The sequence below is a fragment of the Varroa jacobsoni genome, unplaced genomic scaffold (assembly GCF_002532875.2).
Source record: "Varroa jacobsoni isolate VJ856 unplaced genomic scaffold, vjacob_1.0 scaffold_1474, whole genome shotgun sequence".
Taxonomy (NCBI): Eukaryota; Metazoa; Arthropoda; class Arachnida; order Mesostigmata; family Varroidae; genus Varroa; species Varroa jacobsoni.
Genome location: NW_019214376.1, coordinates 333,928 through 359,956, shown reverse-complemented (window position 1 = coordinate 359,956; position 26,029 = coordinate 333,928). Strand labels below are relative to the sequence as shown.

Sequence of the window (26,029 nt, the reverse complement as noted above, 5' to 3'; positions counted from 1 at the left end):
GTGTCATTTATGTTGCAATCAGTTAAATGTGTAAGAAGTGGTTCTCTGAGTATTGACATGATGTACATATGTACAGGCACATAATTCATAAGTAGTTCTTGTCGATAGTTATTTCTGTCAATTTCTGTGAAAATCAATATCTGAGCTGTTAATGGTACATTCCATAGTCTGCAGTTTATCTGCAGATGTTTCTGACTTATGTTTTGTAAGTACAGGTGTATTATAAAGCTGCATTTAAGCGAGCAGCTTTTGATAATACTAGTTAGTTTTTTACGTCATCTTTTCAATACCTGAGGATGAGTCTGTGCAAGACTTCAAATAGTAGAATGAATTCATGAGAAATACTTATGATCGTTAACAAAGTGAGGTTTACTTTGTTTTTGGGTAGTGGTTTTCGATGAGATGAGTTGAATATTTGAAATGTGCGGCGTGGTCCTTTCGCCCCCCTCGTGAAGGCGCAAGGCTATTTCCTTAGGGCCACGAACATCCGCGAGAGGGTGCTGTGAAGGAACACGATGGTGTGGAGGGCCGCGCAGACAGAGGGCCTCCTCCCTGTGCTGCTAGCAGTGGTCCACCGTGTGGAGCGAACAAGGGTGCCTGTTGACTAACAGGCAGCGGCAGCAGCATCCTAATAGAGCCCCCCCCCCCCCCCCCTCCAGGATGAGGACCTTCGCGCGCACATGATTATGTACGTAGCGCGGGATTGCGGTAGCTAATAGTGTTTACGGCAAATGACGTCTTAAATATGAGATCAATTTGCGTAGTAGTTCCGATTAGACTCGTCAGTCGTTTTATTTCCTAAAGCGGTTGTTTTTTCTGGTTTCTTTTCTGTTGCAGGCGCTCCGGCATGTCCGACCTACTCGATCGAGGGGGGGCCAAGGCGGCAGGCCCACCGGGTGGCCCTTTAAGGGCCTCGGCAGGGGGCGCGGCGGTCGTTGGCAAGCGGCAGCAGCAGCAGCCGATCCCCGAATCGATTTTAAGGACTCCTCGCTTACCAGCTGAGGTAGTTTGCTGTGCGAAGATGGCGGCCCAATGCCACTTCGCTGGCTGTGGTTGCGACTCATCCCTCAAGGACTGTGTAGCTAACATGCGCCGGCCTACAGGAGGACATCCCCCGACAACCGGGGGGCCCTGCACCAAGGACCAGTGCGGTTGTCCCTCACAGTGGCTCCATCGGATACTTAACGCCAAACGCCCCGCCAAGGGTCTGCTCAAGCGAAGAGATCCTGTCACAGGTGAGCCCCGTCTATATGATGCTTAGATGTTCTCCTCAGTTCGAAGTATGATCATACTCGAATAGGGAACTGTGCGCGCTAATATCAAACCAACTGAGCACATTGCCAGTCGGACCGGCAAAGTGGCCACTTCGTGAGGCAGAATGCTTTATCACTTCATTTCTCTTGGGGGCGGGGGTGCAGAGGATGCCGAGGAATGGCCTGGGGGTGGCCGGGCAGGGAGCGTAAGAGCCAACAGGGCCCGAATCACGCCTGTCAATTGGACTTTCTTGATCCGGCACTCGACTGGCTATTTGTCATTCATTTAACGCCCATCAAGTCGAATATCGAAGTTCGCTCATTTCTGCGATGGCGATCATATATTCGTCGACTTGTCGTTTGGTTGTTACTTCACTTCTTTGCTTCACTTCCACCCTGACGGAAACTGTGTATTTCTTTCGGTAAATTTGTCTACGTGACTTGCGTTGCCTAAATGGGAGTATGATACTAGGTATTCCTGTAAATGGTAGTTTGTTGGGGTGGCAAAGATGGAGCCGCTTGTGATTTTCGCATCCAAATATTGTGATATAGCTAACGCAGTTAATTTTCTGAGAGAAAACAATTGCACGAAAACAATGGGTAAAGCATCTCCTGTAACCGTTCTAGGGAAAACTCTGCAGGGCAGAGTGGAACTAATATTATAACCCCGTATTTTGCTGATACATAGGTAATAATAGCTATGCGGTAATAGCTATAATGTGCGGTTAGTTTATACAACGTCATATAAGATGGCAAGACAAGACGTGTTGCATCTCTATTATAGATGGACGCTTGATGTCGCTGGACTCTAAACCCTCTCTTTATATCATATTAGAACAGTATCATTATACTTGAAAAGTGATACATTGCTTTTACGAAATCTACGTACAGATTCAATTCAATATGCCTTTAGTAGTGAAGTGCTACGTACATTGTGGCAGTAAACGCACGCCAATGTGTGATATTTATTTTCAACACGACGACAGGGACCCGCTTAGAATAGCTGATTCTTATTAAACGATGGTTCGCGACGCAAACGTGCATGAAATCGTTTTGTAACAACTATTCTTAAGGGTCGTGCAAATTGCTACGTTCATGGTGGTGTGAACGTTTGTTCCGCCAGTCTACGGTCAAATGTTAAAATAGAGAATGCCTCGTTCTAAATTGCTTCTTTAACAGAGGACAGTGAGAGTTCTTGCATTTTAAAAACATCTCTTCCCATTACTACTACTACTACTACTACTACTACTACTACTGAGTACGAAGTCTACATAATGCGATAGTATAGAAATGAAGTGCTTGAAGAAAATGTCGCTTGTTCAATCAATATACAGCATACATGATGAATACTGATTATTAAGCCCGAGAAACTGTGCCACGTAGTCATGCAACGAACCCATTAGGTGTTAAAGAAAGATTTCCTTTTGAAACCATTTCGGCATATGAATACCGAAAACTGAACTTTAAAAGAGTACAATTAAACATCAGTAAAACTAACCGCGTGCACCTGTAGAATGGCGTTGATTTTTCTCAAGGAAATTTTTAAAGATTGCGTGTCCGTACTCGTGCACGGAGACAGAATTGGCAATTTACACTGCAGCAATATGCATTGCAATCCGTACCTTATTGAGTCCTGCGTGCCTTACGAATTGAAGCGGTTTTTTTAGTGCAGATCTACAGGCTCATCGCCATATTGCTATGATTATGTCATTCGGAACAACTATAGATGACAACTTTTTGAGGCTGTCGATTTCTGGTTTATTAGTCGACCTTTAGGGGGTGCGGGTTGTCAGAGAAGGGTGGCTTTTAAAATCGAAAGGCATTTCTATCCAGTCACTAGTTTGGTCACTTAATGAACGTCCGTTCAGCTCAAGCCTTGTTTTGTCGGAGTTCGATTCGATAAGAATCAGCTATAGTGTAACGTTGCGCGTAAGTCGACGCTTTTTACGTCTGCAAAAAGGACATCACTTGCGGTGATTGTTTTGTAATGACGTCGCCTTATTGAACTAAGTGTAAGGCAGTACCAAACATTCCCAGTTTATTTAAAAAACTCGTAGCCAAGTGCTTTCCCTCGAAATAATCATTCTTTTACGATGTTTGAAGGAAATATCCTGCAGACTTATGGTGTGTGTTTTTCGATATGCTAACTTTCAACAGTTGTACTTTTTCAAAGCTTTGATTATACACCATTCAGTATATTAGCTAAATATGGATACTGATGTGACCTCAAGACTTTGGCTACTATATGTGTCACTTACAGCGTGTGAAACTTGCGAACTTAACTTTGCTTTATAACCACTGTAATTTTATGTCATATATAACTCTGAGAGGTCACAAGAGGGCGAACTTTAGATTTTTCCTGTTTACGATCTTTTCGATTCGGTTATTGTACTTAATTAGGCATGTAATTTCGATAGACTACTTTGAGTGAAGCTGCTGTGGAGGACGAGCGACAACCAAAGTAATCATATTTGAAAATTAGCCTTAGCTATACCAACGGGATAGCCTGTAAGCCAACAAATTTCAGACGCCAGAATGCATAAATTACTTTCTTCTTTGTAGAGGGCTAAAATTTCTCCGAAAGAATGACCTTACGAAGGACATATTGGCTGCCGCAGTCGCCCAGGTGTGACGGGACATCTCTAACGATATGGAGGGTGACAATATGCATGAAGGTCTAATGTGACCGATGAATTAGAGAGGACACAACAATTCAAATCATTCGAACAATTATTGAATTCCAATCAGGGATCGCATCCAAGACTTCATACCTGGAGAGTTTTCCTTTGTTTGTGTTAAGCAAACGAGCTATTAATCCATAGATGGGCAGCCTAACAAATAATCATGAGCCGCCAAAGAACCAATTAGGTCAGTGCTAATGCCTCCTTGGGCAATCGCTTGAAGAACACATATCAATAATATTCATGTCAAACCTGAGTAAAAAAGCTGATCCCCACTGAACATTTTACTGAAGAGATTCAGTTTTTCAAGTTATCTATGCAGAGGTGGTTACTTTTGAAAATCTACAGTAGCTAAATCTCTAATAAGCTTGAATTTTCTTAAGGTAAATGCATTTCTCTTTTTAAATCACAGCAGGTAACATTATAAAGTGTAGGCGTTCATGTATTGTTTATGAAGAAGGTAGGTGGAGCTGATCGAATCAGACTCTTTAAAACTATGAACGACTACTTCTACTCTAAAATCGTTGCGGTACGAAAATTTACTATGCACGTATTGTTCTCACATCAAGTATAATTATGATTTGATCAACCACTGGAGGAAAAAGCAGTGGGGGCTATAGGGAAGAGGTGAGCAAGCAGCTGGAACGTCGAGGTTATACCGAAAACTAGAGTTCCTTCTCCGAAAAATACAACACGTCTTTCCCATTTTATTTATACTGTTAATTCGTTTCCAGCTGGCTTCATAATATATATTTCTACATCCGCTGCTAAATGATGATAAAAGACATATTATTTGACACATTAGGTTAATAGGAAATTTCTGCAATTTTATTAGTTGGTGTAATTTCATCTGTGGCAAATCTGTTTGTAGAACGCTTCATATCTTTCACAAAGTTATTGTGATTACATTTTGCTGTGAATGGAACTTCAGAACTAATTCATCGCAAATTCATTAAAGCTTTGAAAAAACGCTCTCTCAACCGCTTGATACTGCTACTGGGAATAATACGTATACAATACTCTGAAGTTTTGGATCTCAGGATTGGCTTTATCGTGCACCAGCTATTTACGCATGACAAGGCTCACAGCAAGGTGCTTTATTTTTGTGTAAGTATGACGTGTTGACAAGTTTGTTGAACATCTGGAGTTTTGTTAATATTAAATAAGTTCAAAGAACTGAAATAAGAAGCTTTGAATGGCTTTTTTGTTAGTAGTTAAACATACTTTATAAGGTAGTTTGCGTTTTCTTTTTTTTTTTTTTTTGTTATTCAAACGCAGAAGTAGTAATGCTAGCTTCTACAGAGTTGTACTACATTTTCCAGTATATTAACAATTTTGGAGACTGTTGGCGTTCTCTGTAGGTGGCTACACAGCAGACACCGAATGCTTGTCCGACAGATGAGATCGGGTCCCTCTGCCGTATTTGAGAAAAGTCTATCATGGCGAACGTTTTGTTACTCTACCTTTATATGGCCACAAAGACCTCTATGGAAAACCTAGGCAAATGGAAGCAACTGCTGAACTGACATAAGGGACATTTCATAAAGCGATTATAGCACAGGGCCCCTGTGTCGTAGTAAAGGCTTGCCATTTCGATGAGTATAGTGTATGTAAATCCTCACAGGGTCTTTTTCTTCTTCTTCTAATTATTAGCAGCAATATAGAGTAAGTCGAACTTTTCTTGGGTTTTATCGCTTATCTGTATCTGTACTGCCTACCGAATCGTTGCTAGGCGTTAGGGAGAACTATACGAAGTCGGAAATCCTATGAAAACAAAGCAATATCCCTATCAAAAGAGTAGATTTACGAAACAGACTTATGTATAATTTTACAGAACATTTGCCACATAAGCTCTAATAATTAGTATTCAAACGAACTATCTCATCAAAGCAATCTGAAAGTATAACATATATTATTTAGTTCTTATTTATTAAGATTGCACGCATTTTAGGTGTTTTTTTTTTTTTTTTTTAGAATAATTTTGTAGAACGAGTACTTTTTTATTGATAGGGCTCCCATCAGGACACAAGATTATCTCTTTCATCAAAGTATATATATCAGATTTATTCAATACTGAGTTTCCAAATTTCAATTAAGCATGCATTATTTAATACCTTGATCTAATCGCTTACAGTTCGATAATAATACTCGCCGAATTTGATCTACAATCAGGCCAAAATAGATCGCTGCTATAATAGTCCCTTTCTGTACCTACATCCCTAGCTTTGAACAAAGAAGTTTAATCCACACGTAAAGCTAATCGGCCTATTCTTAATTCGCTCCTTTTCTTTGACGTTGCATGTATGTACTACTACCTACCCATAGATGTTGTGTGAATTTTTCTGTGGAAATTTAAGAAAAAAAAAATCAATTAACGAGTGATTCAACATTTCGTTAAAAAAGCTTAGTGCCTCTAAATAGTATTTTATTTGCGTGATCAAAGACGCTAGACCATTGAAAGTCATTACAGTAATAGGAGATAGTATATGGAATATTTTTTAACTGTTCCACAACTTCGCAGAAAGCGAATCAAAAAAATTGAAAAAAAAAGAGGTGGATGGGTCAGACTATTGTTTTTCTTTACTTGTTTGTAGACTAGTCTAGTTTTATCTAACGCGTCTTGCAGGGGCAAGCAATGGTCATCGGTCCAAGAGTGGATCCCGCTCTTGAAAAACATTGCCGTAAGGGCGCTATTAGGTATATGATACGAGGCACGGCTTTACCGTCATGACTGAGGCGGTAGCTAAGCTGGTGTTATAAGCCAATTTTGGATAAGTGGGTCGAATCTGCTCATCCTCGTACAAATCTTTTTAAAAAAATTCTTCTGATAAATGAAGCATCTCCACGATGAAAAGCTGTAGTGAGTAGGATATCAACAATACAATGGAGGTATAACACATTTGGAAGCTGAGCGGCTATGACACGCAGCCTGCTTACCTCACGGCGCCTGTAACAGGGACAAGGGGACCCCATAGCCAGAAGTTGTGAGGCACTCTTCAGGCTGACCGTCGGGTTATAACGTTTTGAACATATTTAGAAGATGCTTTACTTCCGTGTCACCAAACATTCTCTAGACCTAGTGGTGTTTCCCCTAAAAAAGCAAGTGGCAGATAGATTACAGTAAACGACCTGAATTTTTTTTGGTTTATGTCCTTACTTCCCATTAGATACCAAGGGCCAGTTTTTATACAAAAAAAAGTCAAACTCGATGACTAGTGTTTACTGCAATTTATGCTGAAGTATACGTTGCTGCGTACGTTCAGAACGTGTCTGTTTAGATCCATACATTTTTGTGATACTGTGACTATTTGGTCTGTACTAGCATTTACCGACTTTTTTCGGCTTTCTTCAATCTTAAAAACACGATATTAAACATATATTTAACATAATAACATTGCGAAGATCTAGATGTTTCGCGCCCACAAGTCCCGCTTTATATTCTAAGAGATGAGCTGCTTCGTGAAAAATTGTCATTTGCTGACGCAGTTACGCATGAACGAAAAAATAGAGCACAACTAATAAAACTAAAACAAATATCGAACTCATTAAAAATAATATTGCATATTCTCTTCTGAAATATAAGAAAGAGTACAGTACGTACTCGTCAAGTACATGCTTAGATTGCTGCTCGACTTCAGACCTTTCTGTCTATATAAGTAGCTCTCCACTTCGAGAAGTTTCAGAATCTAACCTTCAACTAAATCGAGAGGCAATAACACAGTTTATACCTTACAGGAACGATAGTTGTATTATACTTACAGAGTACACTTTTTTCAAGTGAGTCCCATTTCAGCATATCTCTTTGACTTTTTTAAGGGGTAAGGGCATTCAATACGCGGGAGTGAAACGTAATAAAGTTACGACGACGCTTGCTGCCGCACGACGCGGGCCGGTCATTGGCTACAGCAGAGAAGGACGCCTTTAATCTGCTGACGACTGGCCAACTCATTTGATTGATCAAAGCCCTTTGAGTGTGTTAGCTGTTTCCCATAGGCAGAGGAGGAAACCTTAAGGACGCGGCCGGCTGCATGGAGACGGCCTTCGCACGGCATCATCATATCAACTAACAGTTGCTAGGCTGCAGTTGGCGATAGCTTTGTTAATACGACGATTCGAAGCAAATGGACGGACGTTCGTTTAATCCGGTTTCTGTCACTCGGTACAATTCCTAGCGCTGACACTCTCGATGTGGTAGGACTTCTTCGAAAGTCATGATCCATCGATTGGTCCGGCGCCGTTGAATCTTATTGAAAAGATTTTTTAAGGATTTCTTGGCTATTTAGAGTGCCATGCGTGTTCGAAGCTATATTTGTCGCCTTTATTGAAGGCATATTTGAAACGCTGTACAGTCGTGTCATTTTTTATTGGGCCGCAGGGGATCCGTGCTTTTGGAATTCTCAGCCGCAAAAATAAGCGAAGGCCCTATCTATTAAGACACCACAGCAGATGCACAATAATGCAAAATGGAATTTACTTCGAGCGCTGAATTAGTGTACTATTGTAATTATTGTTTATAGTCAATGTACAGATATAGAGTATTTCCGGAAAATAGGAATATTGATTTTTTCTCGGTACGTGTTTGATGTGTATATTTTGTCTGCGGATACCAAACCTCACAGCCAGATATTTGCCACGGTAGTGTTGGATTTTAGTCAACACTGTCTACCTACTGCCTACCACCTGCTGCTGTAGAACCCTTGACGAAATTCTTTTGTTCCTGGTTTCGGAACGCGACCTATTTTAATTAACTACTATATACTTTGATTAGGAAAGCAGGGTGAACGAACCTGCTTAGACTTATCTAAGGAAGAGATGTTAGGTGCTTTGTGTGCTAGCGCTGGACTGTCTAAAAGAGATCTACATATAGTAAGTACTGAATCTACTTTGAAAATTTACTGCTCGAAGAGTCCAAGGCTCTCATAATTAGGTTCGAACGTTCTAATCCAATTTCGTATTTGAAAATCAAATTACGACTACGAATTCTTTAATCTCCAGGTAACTTTATTAATGGCCCGTCTCAAAATAAACGAAGAGGCTCTCGGGTGCGCTTCTCTGACACCCTTACAGGTAAGTTGCATTTACATTCTGTCTAGTCTATGTTTGGCATTCTGCAAAACGATTGATACTGTATTTGATCAAGTTGACCAAATTGCAATCATTTTTATAGAATTTATCAAAAATGTTATGCTGTGTATATATGCTATGCTTGCATTGACCTGCACTGCAAAACCTCTTCAATTGAACAGAATATTATTCTAACCCACTTTTCTCCCTGCAGTATTTTCTGAAGGGTTTTCGGAGGCTCAGCTATACGTGGTTCGGCCCTCTGAACAAATCGATTTCGTTGACATGAACTTTGACCCTCCTCCGGAATACCAGGTACATTTTAGTACGGTATTTGTCGCTTTCGGTATAAAACTATAAAAATATAGCGAAACAGAGTCGGTTGTATTTTACTATTATTTGAGTGTACCTTAACTACAAACTATAATCATGTTCTCAAATATGTAAATATTGTACCTGTCGAAGGAAGCTTGATGTATTTGTGTTTTTATTATGGATAAAAAGAAAAATATCTAACCTGTTAGTTATCTATAATGCCGTGATTTGTTGCATGACACGTTTTTCAAGTTTTCCTCTATTTGTGCTTACAGGACAGCCTGGAATTGCCTTTTGAGCCGCCTGAGGCCTATAAAGATATGAAGGTAATATCGATCATACTTGGGTACATGCGCCTATAGTTGTGCTGCAAAATTTTCCCCGCTCTACATTCAGGCACAAAAAAATCGTAGTTTTATTTAATTATACTCTTCAGTAATTATTTAGGTGGTAATTTAGGATAGAGGAATAACTAAAGATAAAATTTCATTGACAAAAGATACGTTTGCATTAAAGCTGTATGTTGAGGTGTTGCATTTGTGGATATCTGGGAATAACCTCTCCGTTTGCACATGGTATTTTTAATTCTGCATTCAGGCCCAGGTACGCATGGCTCAGCAAGAGAAACAGGACAACAGTGCAAAGAAGGAGGATGAGGAAGACCCCATTCTAGCAGAGCTTAAGAAACGGCTTGGTTCGTGCAAAACACTCTTGATCACAACTCGTCTACAAAATATAAAAAGCAATAGAATAGTCGCCTTGTAAAATAAGCATGTACTGAACAAGACCCACTTTTTTGTCAATCAGCCCTTAATGCTTAAATACAATTTAAACCTGTCGATTACTAATCTAAGAAACAGGTGCCAAATGGAATCTAGATCCCTGTGTTATTCCTAAAATCTGAAGTAATTATATCCTTGGCCTGGAGCTTACATATAGTTGTGTGTTGTGATCTATTAAAGCTAAAGGATAGTTTTGTTCTACGATTTGGCGGCGCAGGTGTTCAAAGTGCTGCCAACGAGGCCGAGTTAGAGGCGCAGTTAGCGGAGTTACTACCTCGTGGAGTACCAGGAAGTGGAGGAATGACCTGCGTAGGACAGGGACCTCAGACCCAACCTACACATGCTGTCACAGGCAACGGCGGGCACCGCCAGGAGATCGTCTACGAGAATGTCAAATCGAGGGGTTCCGGAAGTCAAAAAGCCGACGACAAACCTCCTCCTGAAAAAACGGCTACTGATAAAGAGAAGGTAGTTTGAAATGTATGACAAATAGTCTACTAGCACGAAACAAACATGTTCCCAATTGCCATGCATTGTTATTTGTTGAAAATTCTTTTCGAATATATCAATGAATCGAGTTTACCTATTGAGAATATAGACGCTGACGCTTGCAAAATACCAGAATGGAGTGACTTTAACATCAGGATAGCAAAATATGTCTTCACGTTATGCATTATTTGCATCCTTTTGTTCTTAGCGCGTACGATATCTATTTAGCCGGCGACACAAACTCACCCTATTCTCGTTATGCTAAATAAAGACACTTTACCGTACTCTCCTTGAAGACTACAATCATTTTTATCCATTACGGTATTTAATTATGGACTTTTAGGAAAAACCTGCGCCTCCGCCGAAACCCGTTGGACTGGCCCTGGGTCAGGGACCGCATTGCCCTGTTCCGTTGATCAACAGCGGAATGGGTCGGAAGCGCGTCTCATTCCAGGTAACTTCTGTTGATGATCAACGCCCAGAAACCCTAGAAACTGTCCAGGTAAGTCTTAATACACGGTCAATGCGCTCGAAAATTTTATGGATTATAAAACTATGTATTTGTACTTCCGGTTTGCTTGCCGTAAGCACCCATCAACATGTTTCTACTCAAATGTATTGCTATGTCGCCAGTACGTGGAGAACCTATTCGTTACGTTTGAACAATATCGTGTTTTTCTTCTTGCCAATTTTATCCGATATGATTTTTGTTTTAGGTTGGCGACGTGGCAGACGACGATGAAGTAGCACCGACTACGATTCGCCAGGGACGAGGCCGTGAAGGAAACGAAAGTGATCATTCGGCTGAAAACCAGGAAATGACTATAATAAGTTGTACAGCTAGCTCGATTTCGCAGCCGGCACCTGGGCAGCAGCCGCAAAAGCCTTCTGCCGAACGACTTGTCCAAGTGAAGGTGGTCGACGCTGATAAGTCCAAACAGCGCCAACTAAAAAACGGAGGTATGAACCAATTAACAGATCAACGTCGATTCCGTTAATGCCTCTCGAATGATTCTTCTATGAAAATAAAGCAGAAATTAAAAGTAGCAATAACATATTGAAAAAAAAAAGCCTTTCGTGACATTTAACTATAATGCCGTGAACGTTAAGGTAAATAAGTGCATCTTTATACGGTAGTCGATGTTCGCGTGGTGTCCAGACGCCTTCGTCGTTCTGAACTGATGAAACTATCGATCTACTTTTCGAACCGTCACCCGATTTCCATCCTGCTGTCTTAATTTAAACGAGCTTTTATTACCTCGTTATTTCTGATTATTAGTAGTTACAACCCAGCATGAAATGACCCCGTCGAACAAGATGGCGGACTCGGACCGGGACTCGGTGAGTTCCTCTTCTTCCGACGGGCCTAACACAGCAACTGCCAATACGAATACTGATTCCGGAAACCCTGGCAGCATCTCAACGACATCAGGGTCTGAAAAGTAAGACACAGCTATTTAATTGGTAAACAATAGCATAGAAACACGTCGTGATCTGCCGTAAGCTGTATATTGCAGTATTCACTGAACTCTACTGCTGGGCTTTGAATACAATGTACATACGCTGTCCTGTTTGTAGTTAAGCTCACTGTCCGTCTCTACTCTACTTCAGAAATAGCAATGCTTTTCCTTGGCACACAAAGCAATACAAACAAAGTATATATTCGAGTTGTTCGCTTTTTTTTTTTTTTGTTTGCGTTTCATAATCACCAGCGATCCGGCCATATTGTACGAGCAACAGCTCAAGTTGCAACAGCAGCATCAGCAACAGCTGCACGCCCATCAGCAGCAACAGTTACTACAGCAACGGCAACAGCAAATGTTGCGACAGCACCATCAACAACTCCAGCAACAGCTACATCAACAGCTGCAACAACAACAACAACAACAACTTCATCAACAGCACCAGCAACAGCAGCAACAGCAACAGCAACAGCAACAGCAGCAGCAGCAGCAGCAGCAGCAGCAACAGCAGCAGCAGCAGCAGCAGGTGTGAAAATCGGCTTTTAGCCAGTTTCTCGCTTGTTCCCTACGGCTGTGTCCTGATTGACAAAATAATGAATCAAAGCCATTGGGTTCCCACAAAGCGAGCAGGAAAATTGATCGCTTCGCATGTTTTGGCAAATGTATGTAACCAGCCTTTCCCTAATTTGATTTGAGATAATAGGAAAACGGCCAGACTAGGCGGGCTTAAGTTCAATGTTTATGCCAAGGATTTCATGTCTGAGGCACTATATTAACGTTCAAAGTGTACCACAGGCTTGTGAGAAAAAAACTTCTGGAGACAAGCAAGTTGTTATTAGTGTGCCAAGCTATCACATTCGTCTGTTGGAGCGTTCTTTTTGTTATTATCATCGGACCTCTTGGGCCTCGAATTCGACAGTTCTCTTCATCGACATAACTATTTGGGAAGACAAATTCGAATAACTGACCGATCATCACATGAATGATCATACAAATCCAGTTTTCTCTGGCACCGTTAAGTACTCCAAACTGAAATTCTGGGACACTCGACTCCTGTCTAGGCGGCAGTTCTGTTTGCTGTACAAGGCTCTTACTTGAAACAAATTTACACTGGACTTTGAAGCACCCTGTATATATTTAAATGCGTATTCCATATGTTAGTAATATTTAATTTTAAGAAAGACACATAAATTGTGGGAAAAGATGGATAATTAACCTATTCTCGTTTTATAACAGGTGCAACTACAGCAACAGCCTCAACAGATGGACGATGGGTAAGTTCCGGTTCAGTCTATTTTACAAGAGATCTACTTACGATCAATTGAATTTTTCTTCCTGATATCAATTCTTCAGCCATTCGTCAGAGGCGGGAACACCAAGGGCGTATGTTCCGTGCGCAAAACACAGTTCGGGTCTGGTATTCACTAAAATACTATAGTTGCCGTTGCTTATCAGTCATTTTCCTTCAGTAGGTAATAACGTAGTAACCCATGAGAGCTACAGTGGCTTATTCAAAGCTGGACTCATGAAGATATTACAAACGTAACCCCGATAATAAGCAGTCGTGAGCTTTCAGTAATGTCAGAAAGGCAGAAGTATGGGCATGCTCAGACCACGACCCCATGCTTTATTTTTGTCATCAATTTCCAGTTATGTTGAAGAAGATGAAGACGATACGTGGTCGCTAAGTTCCGGCAACTCGATTCGAAAAAATCACGCAGTACGCAGAGCGCCGATACATAAAAAGTCCGTGCAGTGAGTGTGTCTGCTTTTCTGCAATAAATTTAATACAGAAGAATATTCGTGTAAAGGATCATTAGCATAGTTCTTTCATGAAGAACATAATTCCGATCACGATTATCGCTCTCTCATATACACATAAATAATAAGTTATTAAAACGTTCCATATTTTAATATTTGTCTTCTTCTTCTTTTTCATATCAGAAAGCGTCTAATAACTGTGATAAGACGAGTGAAACTGTGTATAGGTAGACCCTATTTTAGCTCGAAACTGCTATGGGTTTCTATAACGACAATGTACAGTCGCCGTTCGCATAGCCAAACCTAAACTAGATATTCGATAATGATATTTTTTTGTTTTTGTTTATTTAAACAGTGGTGGCTCAGCTCCTGGAGACAGTGGGGATGGCCGCAAAGGCCCAAACAATCAAAGTCCCGATTCAACAACCGTCAACGATAAAATGCGTTGGCTTACAACTGACGATTCAGCTGTGCCAAGTGAACTTAGTACCGCTCCCCAAACCGCAGCCATACAAATGGTATAAAGTCTTGGTACTTTTAAGATGTTTGTCGATAGATCAGAGAACCGTTTTACGTGGCCGACAATTTTTGCAACCCGCGCCTAGTCAGAGGCTATCTGTATATTTTGAGTTTTATAACCGGTGCTGTTGTTAAACATTGTATGAGACGCTTCGTAGAGTCAAAGAGAGGCCACACAATCGTTGAGTTGTCATTGTTCAACTCAAAAGACTACAGTGCCTAATGCATCGGCTTATTCTTTTTCAATAGATAAGTTCTACGCCTGGCCAACAACAACAGCAGCAACAGCAGCCAGTAAGTACTTATCGCTAAGTACGTTACTGTAAGGAATGAATTCAACCCTAGACCGCAAACTCCACAACCTGGGTCTCATGCCAACACTAAGTGAACCTATTTCTTCCTTAAATTTTACGACATTAAAAAGTTGGCATAACATGCAATGAATCTAGCACTTCTTCTGTTAGTATTCCATCTCATGTCACTTAAATAAAGTTTGTGGGACGGCTACAGCTGCTAAGATATACTAATTTTGCTTGCTCTTGTGTTAAACAAACAGATCAACACAGCGAAGAACTACATTCGCACCATTCCAATCCCACCTACACCCCAGAACCTCGCACCCCAGACCGGAGGACCTCCGCCTCCGCAACAGATTTACATGAATCTACCAATTCAACAAACAGGCGCTGTAAGTAACCCCTGCCGTAGGTGAGATAATTTAAAAGAGAATAACCTAGTTACTTTAAATCCCTCATGCTAGTGTTGATTGTATATTTCGAAAGAGGAGTATTTGACAAGTCTATTTTAGCTTGAATATTTTTTCGTTAACCGGCCTCCCATCGTGATTACTGTTTGCAGTATTTTATAATATTATCTGCCATCAAACTATCTTTTTCAATAGACCTTTCTGTATTAACAGGCGCCAGGTCAACAGCGAAACGGTTTCGTCGCACGTCAGTTGTATTACGACAGCGGACGACCTGTAGGACCTGGTACACAGGTAAGTAACCATACAATTGTATACGCGCATTATATATACAGTTTTGGCACTAGTCCTTATTTATTAAACTTGATCTTTCGACATTTTATGATCTTTCGACGTGTTGAGGTCGAAAGTATCATAAAATGTTTGGATCGATGCTTGCTAACCATTAAAACAGGTACAAGGGAGAATGCGTTTAATTTTACTATTAATCTTTCGCCAGGTCGTGTCAATCGCTGCACGAGATTACCGAATGATCCGACGTATCCCCGGTGAAGCTTACCCTGGGGACCATCTACGTCGCCAAGGGTCTCCTCTATCACCACACCAATTGCAACAGATGCAGGCCTCTCTACAACAACAAGCGCAATACGCGACTCTGCCTGGTATTTATTTAGTTTGTTCAATTGTAAGCCGTGACTCGTTGTTGTGCAGCAGAATTGCGATATCAGGCTTGCTCGTTTTGACATTTTAGTTGTCGACGCAGTCTGTCTTTAGCTATGGACGGGTTTTTATTGGTCTACCGATCCCTACTGGCACCAGTAATTCGAATATATTGAACGTTCAACCATAGCAACCATTTGCTGTTCCAGGGAATATGCAATACCATCCGTTGGCTTCCCAGCTGACCGTTCAGCTGCCCGGAAGTGGAACTGGCGGACACTCCTCACCGCAAGCTTCACCCACTCCTTCACCTCAGCCACCTAACGGACAACAATCCCTACAGGTGAGCCTACAGCTATAGAATATCAATTTATCTCACAATCGCTTTGTAAAGAACGGAGTTTGTTTCAATGAGCATTAGACAGTACCACATTTACGTGTACTTGGCCTCATTTTTTAGGCATCCTTAGACAGAAACGTTTTTGGTGGGACAATCTTGCACGATGTTGAATATGCGCAATTCTGAAAGTCTGAAGTCTGTAGGATCTGTAGGAATTTAAAAGAAGTAAAATGTATTTGTGCCCGTTCGAAAGTTTGTAATTAGTGCAGGACCCTTGGAAGTTCCTTAGAAAAATAATGGGCCGACCTTCGTATATCAGAAGTTTCTAAGTAACACGAGTAAAATGAGAAATTATTGCAGTGTGCTAACACTTTTTGGCACCTAGCGGGCGGTGATATAAATTTGCATGATTGATCAATTTGCTTAGGCTGGCCTTCAAGCAGGCGGTAGCCATGCTTTGTTGACTACGCAGAGCTCCCATCAAACAGCGTTGCAGGCTGCTACCTCGCCGCCTCCTGCCGTACAGGCAGCGGTTGCGCAGATCCAAAATCAGATTGCGCTTCAACAACGAGCCTTGCGAGAACAGCAGGCTATAATCCAATCAGCGCAACAGCAGGTAGGTTTTCGCAACAAGAAAGACAATCCTGCGTTTATAACTGTATGTACGTGCGTGTATCTGGCCAATGTTCATCACTTACAGCTGCTCATGGGAATGGTACATGCGTTTGTGACATGAGTGTAGCATAGGTCGAAGTCCTTAGAGAGTGTATCTAACGGAAATGAACCTTACTTAAAGCACTATTTACTTTCACCTGTTTAATTTCGACGATAATGTTACTCCGCGAAAAGTTACTTTGTAATCTTTGACGAAGCAACTTTGTTTAGTGTTTATGAGTGGTGGCTCAATCTCTGGGCGAAAAATTGTGCATAGCATAACATTTGGTGAGTTTGAGTTAGATCACCGATCCCTTGTGTTTCCCTGACAGGCTATCCAGCAGGCGCAGGTTCTGCAGCGCCGTCTAGCGGACGGAGGCAAACTGTCTGATCACGAGGAACTCTTGGACAAGCTTAAAAAGGGACAGCAAGACACTCTCGACAGGTACAAGGAAAACGGAAATCAAGAAGAACGAACAAAAACTGTGACATTACTCATATCAATCAGTTTTCTTAGAAAATGCAGAACTTCGCAATCAAGTTGAACTAAAGTCTGATAAATGATACAATTTTTTTCAATGATTCATTTTATCAGACTATAAAAATTACTAGGTAACAATAATCGTCAATATGTTGGAGCATGGAGACTATACGTGATGTATTTCGATTACGGATTGTGCTGAAGTTTGTCGAATGCCTACACGAAGTCATCTGCTTGCTTAGTCACCATTTTTGTGATGTATTTTCCTCCTGGCGATTCCCTTCTTTCTCTAAACAGGAATGAACGGCTCTCGAACCGTTACAGCGTCACGGAAGAAGAGGATCCTACGTTCGGGTTTGCACGCAGACCTTCTGTTAAGGGCATTCGGCAGGTGCGTTGCTGGTAGAAGATCGTTATCAATTTTATAAAGCTGGTTCCACAATGAACACAGCATAATGGCTAGGATAATATTGTTCCAAATCGAGAATTCTGAGATCTCTCGTTCGTGTGTGCAAGGAAAGTCTACCGATGTAAAGCTTTCGCTTTCCGATGCACTGCTCCAATGTTGAATATCAGATTTATCGAGAGGACCTGAATGGATATTTGTTTCGAGTCTATCGAACATCTATAGTTGTTACTGTTGTTATATATTTGGAATACTTACGTGTACTGCCATTGTTGTATGTTCGTGCGCAGCGGTACACATCCCAAACAGAACTGAGCGGGTTGAACGCCGGCGCAGGCGCTGGACGCCCTTCTCATGTCGGTGGCGGCGCTACTATGGGCAAAGGTCCCGTCGTTGCCGCCCCGCCCCAACCCCCTCAGCTGCCTCAAATGGTAGGGGAAATTGACTTTTCGATGTTGACTTGACCAGAAACTTAATTGACCACAATTCTAATTATACCTGACTAGCCGAATTACAAAGAGTGATATCCCGAAAGCAAATAAGATAATCCGATTTGGTTAATTAAAATATGAAATTTATTACACTTAGGAAATCGTTATTAAAATATTTAGGACTCTGTAATAGATGTACGAAATTTATTTTACCGTTACAGATGTCTAATTCCGGAGCTCAGACAGGAGTTCAATCAAGCATTGGAGGAATATCAGGTCAATCTGTGCAGCAGCAAATCTATCAAAATCAAATTGCCCAAGGTGCTACACACACAGACACACCATTAGTCAATTTAAATTATCAATGGGTTTCTTTTCGAGTATATTAGTAGATCCAAACGTTTTACGAGCCTGTATTTAATACAAATTCCTAAAATGTGTTGACTGAGCAACGTAAAAATAATCTACATATTAGTAGGATTCTTCAATATAATAAAGGCCATTTTGAAATTGGGTTTTTGCAGGCTACATGACCCTTCCAGCAGGTGTTTCATTAGCCGCTCTAAACGGTCCGGGCGGACAAATGTGGGTTCCTACTGGGGAGCAATTGCAGCAACAGCTTCACCAGATGGTAGGTAGTCGAAATGCCCTTTCTTTGATCGTCTCAGAATCGGTTAGTGTCTCATGTACGAACGTGGCTCTATATACCTCTGCACCTGTTCGCCTACAGAACTATTGTTGATAGTGACTCATCATGAAGCAATCTTGGCGGGCGTTCATCATGCGACTAGGGGTTTTCATGTGTGATAGCCTTTTTATCGCGTTAATATAGCCATATCCGTTATCTATCAACATCTTAAGTGCGAATATGCAACATATGAAAGTAATGAAATCGCTGAGGTAATTAAATAGGAAAAGTATTTTCAAATGATAGCTACAATGAACAGCCGAATACCAAACTTGCACCGCAGAGGCATTTTGTAATACTAGAATCGGTTAAAATCCACACAAAATAGCTTCGATGGGGTAGCATTTTTTATGAAGTACCACTATTTAAATTGAGGTCGAATTTATGAGTAATACATCAAGTACATCATAAATCAAGTGATACATGTTAATTTCTATATACACAGAGTGGCAAGAGCCTAACTATTAACCTCAAGGACGTAATACGTCACCTTAGGATGGGCTTCAAGTAGATGTAACTGAGCGCTTAACAAACGCCAACCTTGACAGATGCATTGCTGCCTCTCCTTTCAACAGCAGATGGGGGCACAGATCCACGGAGGACAGCAAGTAAAAGTGATGTTACTGCCAAGAGTCCTAGAGGAGCCTGATTCTAGTCAAATGACAGCCGCCAAGTGCCATACGCACAAACAGCAACAACCCCAGCAGCAGCAGCAACAACAACCACTACTGCAGCAGCAGCAGCAGCAGCAGCAGCAACAAATTTCTAAACAGCAGCAACAGCATCATCATCAAACGACGGTATAGTAATAGCAGTGGTATAGATAAACGTTCAGCTTTTAATGGCTTTGACTTGTTGGCAAGCGGTTGGAGTATGTACAGAAAGGCTTTTCGCTATTCCAATACACGCCTGAGACATTTGGGTAAGCACCCTTCTATCAACAAGCGAAACTTCCCGAAGCGAAGTTTCACTTGAGTTGAAAAAGATTACTGTTTTAAGACTTCTCATATGGCCTTTCAAATTTTCCACTAATTGAGCTTTTCGATTATTTAACAGGGCCAACAAACGCCCCAGCCGCCTCAACAGCAACAGCAAGTCTGCTAAACGCATCGTAAGCGAGTACACTGAATGCAAACTTTCAAATCATTTGAATATTAAACAATAGCTATATATATATATATATATCTATGCGTCTTGTTGGATAAGTTTTGCTGTATGATTTTTCAAAATGTTGGAACATATGATAAAAAAATATGCATGTAACTGTTTTTGCTCGTTGCAGGCTAATGCACGCCGAGGCGCGGGCCGTAAAACCTAACCACTCGGCTAGAGCACGCCATGTGGCGGCGGGTTGTGTCTCTAATGCTCAATTCAGTGTAATCATAGAGAAAAAATGGAAAGATTCATACAACTACACTATAGCTGCCGGCCACAGGCACATGCAGTAACTATAGTTGTGCAGCATACAGACAGGCCAACACTGTGCAATGGACACACAACATACCAACTAGGGTTCACATGTTTCGCCATTAACCCATTGCCACTTGGTAACAGCTCTTGGCACCAGCAGAAAAACAGCGCAACGCTCATCGATCAGCCTAATTAGCCCCGTGCGGTACTTGCAGGAAGTTCGACATTCGATCATGTTAGTACCAAGTGCTGTGCACGTGTCAGAAGGGAACTGCATAAGTATCCGGTGAACATTGACAAATAGCGAGATGGGATTCCTCTGACTCTTCGTTTTCACTGCTCTTACTTCAATCGGAGCTTTATCGGATTGTCCCTGCGCGGGGTATGCCATTCACTCCTACGTAGGAAAAAAAATCTACATTTCCGCGTATTCGTCGCTTCCGACGCTGGTGAAGGTTATCAACAACTGAAAGAATGAATGAATAAATACTAATAGTGCGAAAACGTTCCTCACGAGCGCACCGATATGCAACGCCTATTGCACCCAACGAAAACCCGACCAGTTTTTGATATCTCATTTTGCCGTTGTCGATGTCACAGTTATTGCAGTCAATGCTCACTGCAAGACGGAGCATAGAAGCGCGCGGGGTTGGCTCCGTGGCAGCGCTATTCTCTCTCCACTAACAACAACAACAGCTCCTGATAAAAACAAACGTCTCGCCCTAACCCTTTACGGATACAAAATCCTTCTCGGAATATTTCTAACGTAATGTGCTGGCATCTCCGGAAGTTATTCTATCTATCCAGCGGCACCAGACGGGTGTGTGTCAGCTGTTTGGTACCGCCGGCATATAGTCAATAGGTGAAAAAAACTAATGACGATAACAGATTGATACCAACGAATATAGTTCTAAAAACATTATTAGCATAATAGTGATAATGATGTATACGATCGTACAAGTATCATCGTATAGTTCTGCTTTGATGATGACGCCAGTCTAGGAAAGGAAACAAAGAAAAAGTTTAAGCGTAGTATAAATATGTTGTCCTGCTTTAAAGGAACTAAAACAGGACGAACTCAATAACGCGGAGACATGAAACACGTCGTCCGAGACGAAGTTTTTGTGCTCGATAACAAGAGATTTAGTGAATAATTTCTGGGTTTCGCCTCTTCTGCCCCTTTCTTCGCATAGAGACCCTGTAGGTCGAACCCAAATGGGGCGATCAAGGCCATCGCTATGATTAAGGCTGAGCATTCGACCCCGAGGAACACAGCAGATAGTTTTTCATTATATATATATATATATATATATAATAGGTAAAACGCCGTAGTGCTGTTTAAAGGCAGTGTACGATGACTATTGAACTTGTCTCACAATAATAGCGTGTTTTGTTAAACGCAAAGCATTACATTATCTTCTCTAGTTTTCCACTGTTCCTTACGCACAGCGTTTTTGACTGTCCTGCCAACAGTCATCATTTCCACTAATATTCCCGCCGGAAACAAGTGCAACACAATAAGCGGCGGAAGGAGCGTTCGTTGCCCCTTAATTATAGTCGTAGAGTCGCAAGAGTCGCATATCCAGCATTGAAGTATGAGAATATATATATATATAGAGAGCGAGTGAGAGAGAGAGTGGGGGAGACGCAATTAGCCTGTGGTTCCACTGGCGGTTCCTGCGTCAGGGCAAAGCGTGTGGCGTTATCGCTTTATGACGGAGACTCGAAGCAACTATCAAACGCTGATAGCTAAGATCCATCGAACAGGCCAGTGAAGTACCCCAAGAGATTGTGGAGAACTTGTTCCTTGTCCCGGGGAGTGACACGGCTCGATTGCTTTGCGTTTCAGATTGTTTACCTTACATGGTAAGGTTTAACAGATCTAACGATCGCGGAGGTGGAAATCGTGCGGACCGTGAGTTGTTTCTGTCTCTGTGCGTGAATGTTGCATGTGATGGTATCTGTGTATAGATGTGAATGTGGGGGGTGACGGTGTCTGTTGACAAACGTTTGTGTTGGCGGGTGAGTGTCTGTCTATCTATCTATCTATCTATCTACAGTCAATAACTATAATTGCCACACCCCTTTCGATATTCTGCTGTTTTCAGCAGTGATCCATTAAGTCGAGTACGAGATGACTCTGCAGTTTTAATAATGAGTTCTGTACTAATATCCCCGAGAACAATAGCCAATTTGTTGATAATCATCAACTGACAAGGTTCTCGTTAATTAGAAATGGGCAGGCCGGCCAGCTCAAACGAACATATAACTGTGGATTACGCACTGCCCGACAGAGGAATCAAACGAGGGAGCAAGGAATTTTACGAGTGTACATAAGTAATAAAAACAATATTAATATAGCTACACTGATACAATAAAAATAACGGCAAAACAGTAACAATAGCAATTATCATAATAATGACAATTATTGCAAAAATACCAATAATTACGACGACAAGTAATAACAAAAACATAAGACACAATTAACCTGGATGATGGCAGACGACTAGACGTAGTGCGAGATGCGGCAGGCAGGTGAAGTGGAACTATATATATATGGATATATATATATATATATACATACATATATATCCATATATATATATACATATACATATATACATATATATATATATATGGATGCGTTTCACATGCACAAACTCTGGAGTTTAACAATGCTGATACAACCACCGATAGATACCAACTAAAAGTCATTGTGTAAAATACTATGGTCTCTGTAATAATAACTTTATATATATATATACGTACGTAAAAGGCATAAGAAAGTAACAATGTTTCGAAAATAAGTGGCAGGAAAAATTGAAATCAGTCAGAAAGAACGGCAAGTGGAATGGATAACACGACGATGTCAACATTCTAAATATGTCGGATTATCGAGTGTGCGATTAAGGCAGTTTAAACAAAACTGATATACCGATAGGGATAGAGACGAAATAATAACATTAATAATGATTATAGATATTGCATGGGGAATAGTAATGAGGCGTGAGAGAACGAACGACTGCGAAAAAAACAACCATGTAGTGACCAGTGTATGATGATCATTACAGAACCAGAGACGTTATTATAACAATGAATAATATATAATTGAGTTTGCTGCTTTCAGACTCTCATTATTATTATTGCGGTTAATTAGGGGAAAGCGATGAAATAGACGTAAACAAAGGAATCTAAGACAAGGATACACACACACACAGAGGTGAAGTCGATAATAGCTACAACTGGATTCAGTCGGTGCATGTTTTCCAAGTTCATACTGAAGGCACCCATTCGAATTTAGGTTCACTTTAAAGGATGTCGATGTGGGCAGCATTTTTTTTTCAAAAAGGACACACTTACGCACACCAGTGTTGCTCACTCGACAGATCGTTTTTTTCTTACTGGAATTCATTTATCGTTTACCCTTAGCTTCTGTGGTAATAGATTAAACGAAACCGAAAAACACCAGATTGAGTAGGTTTATTTGAAGCTTCCATTTGTTAACTTGATAACGACCTCCTATTTGATTCATACAATCCGTGTGTGTCTGTGTGTGTGTGTGTGTGTGTGTGTGTGAGAAAGGATCAGGTGCTAGCAGAATAATCGTCGTCTATGACGGTATTCATGTAACCTTGGAGGTAGTCCCGTGTTCGTATTTGTGTGGATAGACCGTGCAGCGAGGGTATGTGGGCAAAAATGATACGATTATGATTAGAACAGTTGCGTTTCGATATGATGCTAATACTCTGAAACTATGCGGATATGCCCCTACCATTAAGGAAACTGAAGACCGCGGCAGGTACGATCGCTGGCCAAAGGCGACAAACAACATCCGCGTGCTGTTGGGAGCTCCCGAATCGTGCTTGCTAGACGCGTCCAGTATGTTCTATTTTCGCAGTACTTGGTGACTCTCAACTGTGAATCGGGCGCAATTAGAACCACTATAGAATTACACGATATTTTAGCAAAATCGCAAATCTTCACTACATAACAAGCTATTTAATATAAGGTTTGTCTTGTGCGCGTGATGGACTCGTCACTTGTATAATAACATAAAGCTTTCACTTTAATCATCAGGGGACGAGAGTGTCTGTCGTGTAAAACATTCAAAAATTGACTAGTAATAATGATAAAGAGGAGAGATATATTTAGTTATTTATTATTATGCAAAGTGTGGACATTGTTGGCCCAAGGTTTAGTCAAGTGCTATCCACGTAGCTCTCTCCGTTTATTTTTATGTTTTGATGCAGCATATGATAGGCGTTTTTTCTTGTTACTAATTGTCCATTCTGCTCAGATTAGTCTTTTTTTTACCCAAAAATCTCTCGTTCTCTCATAGCATTTTCTCTGCTAGAAAACCAGCAAGAAATTTGCTAATATTGGTTCCCTCTACGATTTATGGCAAAATGGACGTGTCGGCTACTTAGCATTAGGACTGCGTTCCTGATCGTCTTACATCATTATATATATATATATATATCTATTATGAACAGCTTTTCAGTCAAGACTTATGATTATAATCTGAGAGAAAAAGCGAGTAGAAGACCGCTGTAAAAAATACCTTAACAACTGTTAAAAAGAGTTCGTCTGATCAGGGGCGGCTTAATAATATTACTATGCAAAAATATTTAAGTTTGGATTAGCAATTCAGGCAGCAAAAATAGAGAAAAGCCTGCTCTAAATCAGAATATTTCATTATCTAGTTACTTATTGTCGCCAGATATTTATTTATTTACTTTTTGTTAATTTTTAATGTCCAAACGAATGACAAGTGGAATATTAAAATCAGAGATCGTAACCACTTGAGTACCGTTGGCTTTAACTGAAAAAATTGGAGACTCATTAAACTGTATCAATTTGAACCCATCTGCCCAATTTTACACAGTGTTAATAAGACGAGTTGGCCGAACAAAACTGCCTCATGGGGGCATTCAAAGCATGTCAGAAATAACTGAACTTCCTTCATTTAAAAGTCGTTGCATTGAATATGACTACGCTCTAATGTATTTATTAGTAGCGATGTGAACGCCCACAACCAACGCGTAAATAGGGGGAATTCCGAGCTCACTTTATTATTATTATTACCATGAACCAACAAGGCGCTACGATCAACATGGCATTGACGTGATAAAAAAAAACACTCAAGTATGTCTCGTAGCTACCATGTTACATCTATAATCACGCCGACAGCCAACGTGTGTGCTATTGGCCGAAGCTGGTGTATATAGTAGGAGTGATAAATACATGTTGTAAAATAAATAATAACGAAGTTGTTTCCCTTCATTTAATTTGTTTTTTTTTTTTATTGCCTTTCATAAATCAGCTTGTTAGTATATAAAGGCATGAGATCATTAGAACAATGCAACAGAACTGGATTGCATTAGGTGAAGTGTAACGTTGTCCTTTTTTCGCCAATTCTTCTTTCAATATAAGGAGCATTAGCATTGTAAATGCTAATTCTCTTTATAGTGTTTTAACGTAATGTCTTTATATTGTATTAGTGATAATGCCCTGCATAGTATTCTTCCTATGGTAAATAATCTGTTAAAAATTGATTTTTTTTAAAAACTTATTTCTACTATGCATATTAACGAGTAAAATTCTCTCTGGGTCATTAAACATAAGTCAAACTTTTTTTTTTCAAGTTATAGTTCCAGACATAGGCTATTTTTGTTATATAACGAACTCCTAATAACGCAGTAGATCACGTGTTTACTAAGCTTGAGAATACGTAGTATTTTAGACTTGAATATGAATGTAAGTACATTACGTTTTTTGTTGTTGGAAGCCAGTCGTCCAGGCTAATACGTTAAGCACGTTAGGTGACATGAAAACAATTTCGAGAGCTTAATGAAACCCTAAAAGTATAAAGAGAAGAAACGCGATGTTTTCGAAGTCAACAAGGGACTCTTTAGCTGCTTATTCT

General features: G+C 40.6%; 2 protein-coding genes across 6 annotated transcripts; both read left to right on the top strand.

Annotated features, from left to right (window-relative positions):
• Positions 1 to 713: 713 nt before the first annotated feature.
• LOC111270464 (uncharacterized) lies at positions 714 to 10,820 on the top strand. The gene is made up of 6 exons (XM_086972500.1): positions 714 to 1,235; positions 8,930 to 9,001; positions 9,213 to 9,313; positions 9,589 to 9,639; positions 9,911 to 10,007; positions 10,313 to 10,820. The coding sequence occupies exons 1-6, from the start codon at positions 848 to 850 to the stop codon at positions 10,570 to 10,572; spliced, it is 969 nt and encodes a 322-aa protein (XP_086828626.1). The 5' UTR covers positions 714 to 847; the 3' UTR covers positions 10,573 to 10,820.
• Positions 10,821 to 11,883: 1,063 nt separating this feature from the next.
• LOC111270476 (uncharacterized) lies at positions 11,884 to 25,386 on the top strand. Of its 5 annotated transcripts, none has more exons than XR_015314951.1 (20): positions 11,884 to 12,026; positions 12,297 to 12,573; positions 13,284 to 13,321; positions 13,698 to 13,802; positions 14,164 to 14,326; positions 14,577 to 14,621; positions 14,884 to 15,015; positions 15,247 to 15,327; positions 15,533 to 15,695; positions 15,903 to 16,036; positions 16,461 to 16,649; positions 17,020 to 17,132; positions 17,466 to 17,559; positions 17,865 to 18,005; positions 18,227 to 18,326; positions 18,530 to 18,636; positions 19,269 to 19,493; positions 19,750 to 19,804; positions 19,976 to 21,969; positions 23,883 to 25,386. XR_015314951.1 is itself a non-coding variant. In XM_086972499.1 (19 exons), the coding sequence occupies exons 1-18, from the start codon at positions 11,884 to 11,886 to the stop codon at positions 19,795 to 19,797; spliced, it is 2,289 nt and encodes a 762-aa protein (XP_086828625.1). In that variant the 3' UTR covers positions 19,798 to 19,804; positions 19,976 to 25,386. The 5 variants fall into 5 exon arrangements, 3 of the variants coding, with proteins under 3 accessions (XP_086828625.1, XP_086828624.1, XP_086828623.1); XR_015314950.1 differs by having other exon boundaries at positions 19,976 to 22,018; XM_086972499.1 differs by having other exon boundaries at positions 13,698 to 13,793; positions 19,976 to 25,386.
• The last annotated feature ends 643 nt before the right edge of the window (positions 25,387 to 26,029 follow it).

What these genes read in the sequence shown, in the direction of transcription:
- LOC111270476 (XM_086972497.1), top strand. Translation starts at nt 11,884, where the DNA reads ATGACCCCGTCGAACAAGATGGCGGACTCGGACCGGGACTCGGTGAGT. An exon ending in ATACATAAAAAGTCCGTGCA is followed by an intron (nt 13,803 to 14,163) that starts GTGAGTGTGTCT and finishes TTATTTAAACAG; the next exon opens with TGGTGGCTCAGCTCCTGGAG. An exon ending in CTGTTAAGGGCATTCGGCAG is followed by an intron (nt 17,560 to 17,864) that starts GTGCGTTGCTGG and finishes GTTCGTGCGCAG; the next exon opens with CGGTACACATCCCAAACAGA.
- LOC111270464 (XM_086972500.1), top strand. Translation starts at nt 848, where the DNA reads ATGTCCGACCTACTCGATCGAGGGGGGGCCAAGGCGGCAGGCCCACCG. An exon ending in ACCCTCCTCCGGAATACCAG is followed by an intron (nt 9,314 to 9,588) that starts GTACATTTTAGT and finishes TTGTGCTTACAG; the next exon opens with GACAGCCTGGAATTGCCTTT. An exon ending in AGGCCTATAAAGATATGAAG is followed by an intron (nt 9,640 to 9,910) that starts GTAATATCGATC and finishes TTCTGCATTCAG; the next exon opens with GCCCAGGTACGCATGGCTCA.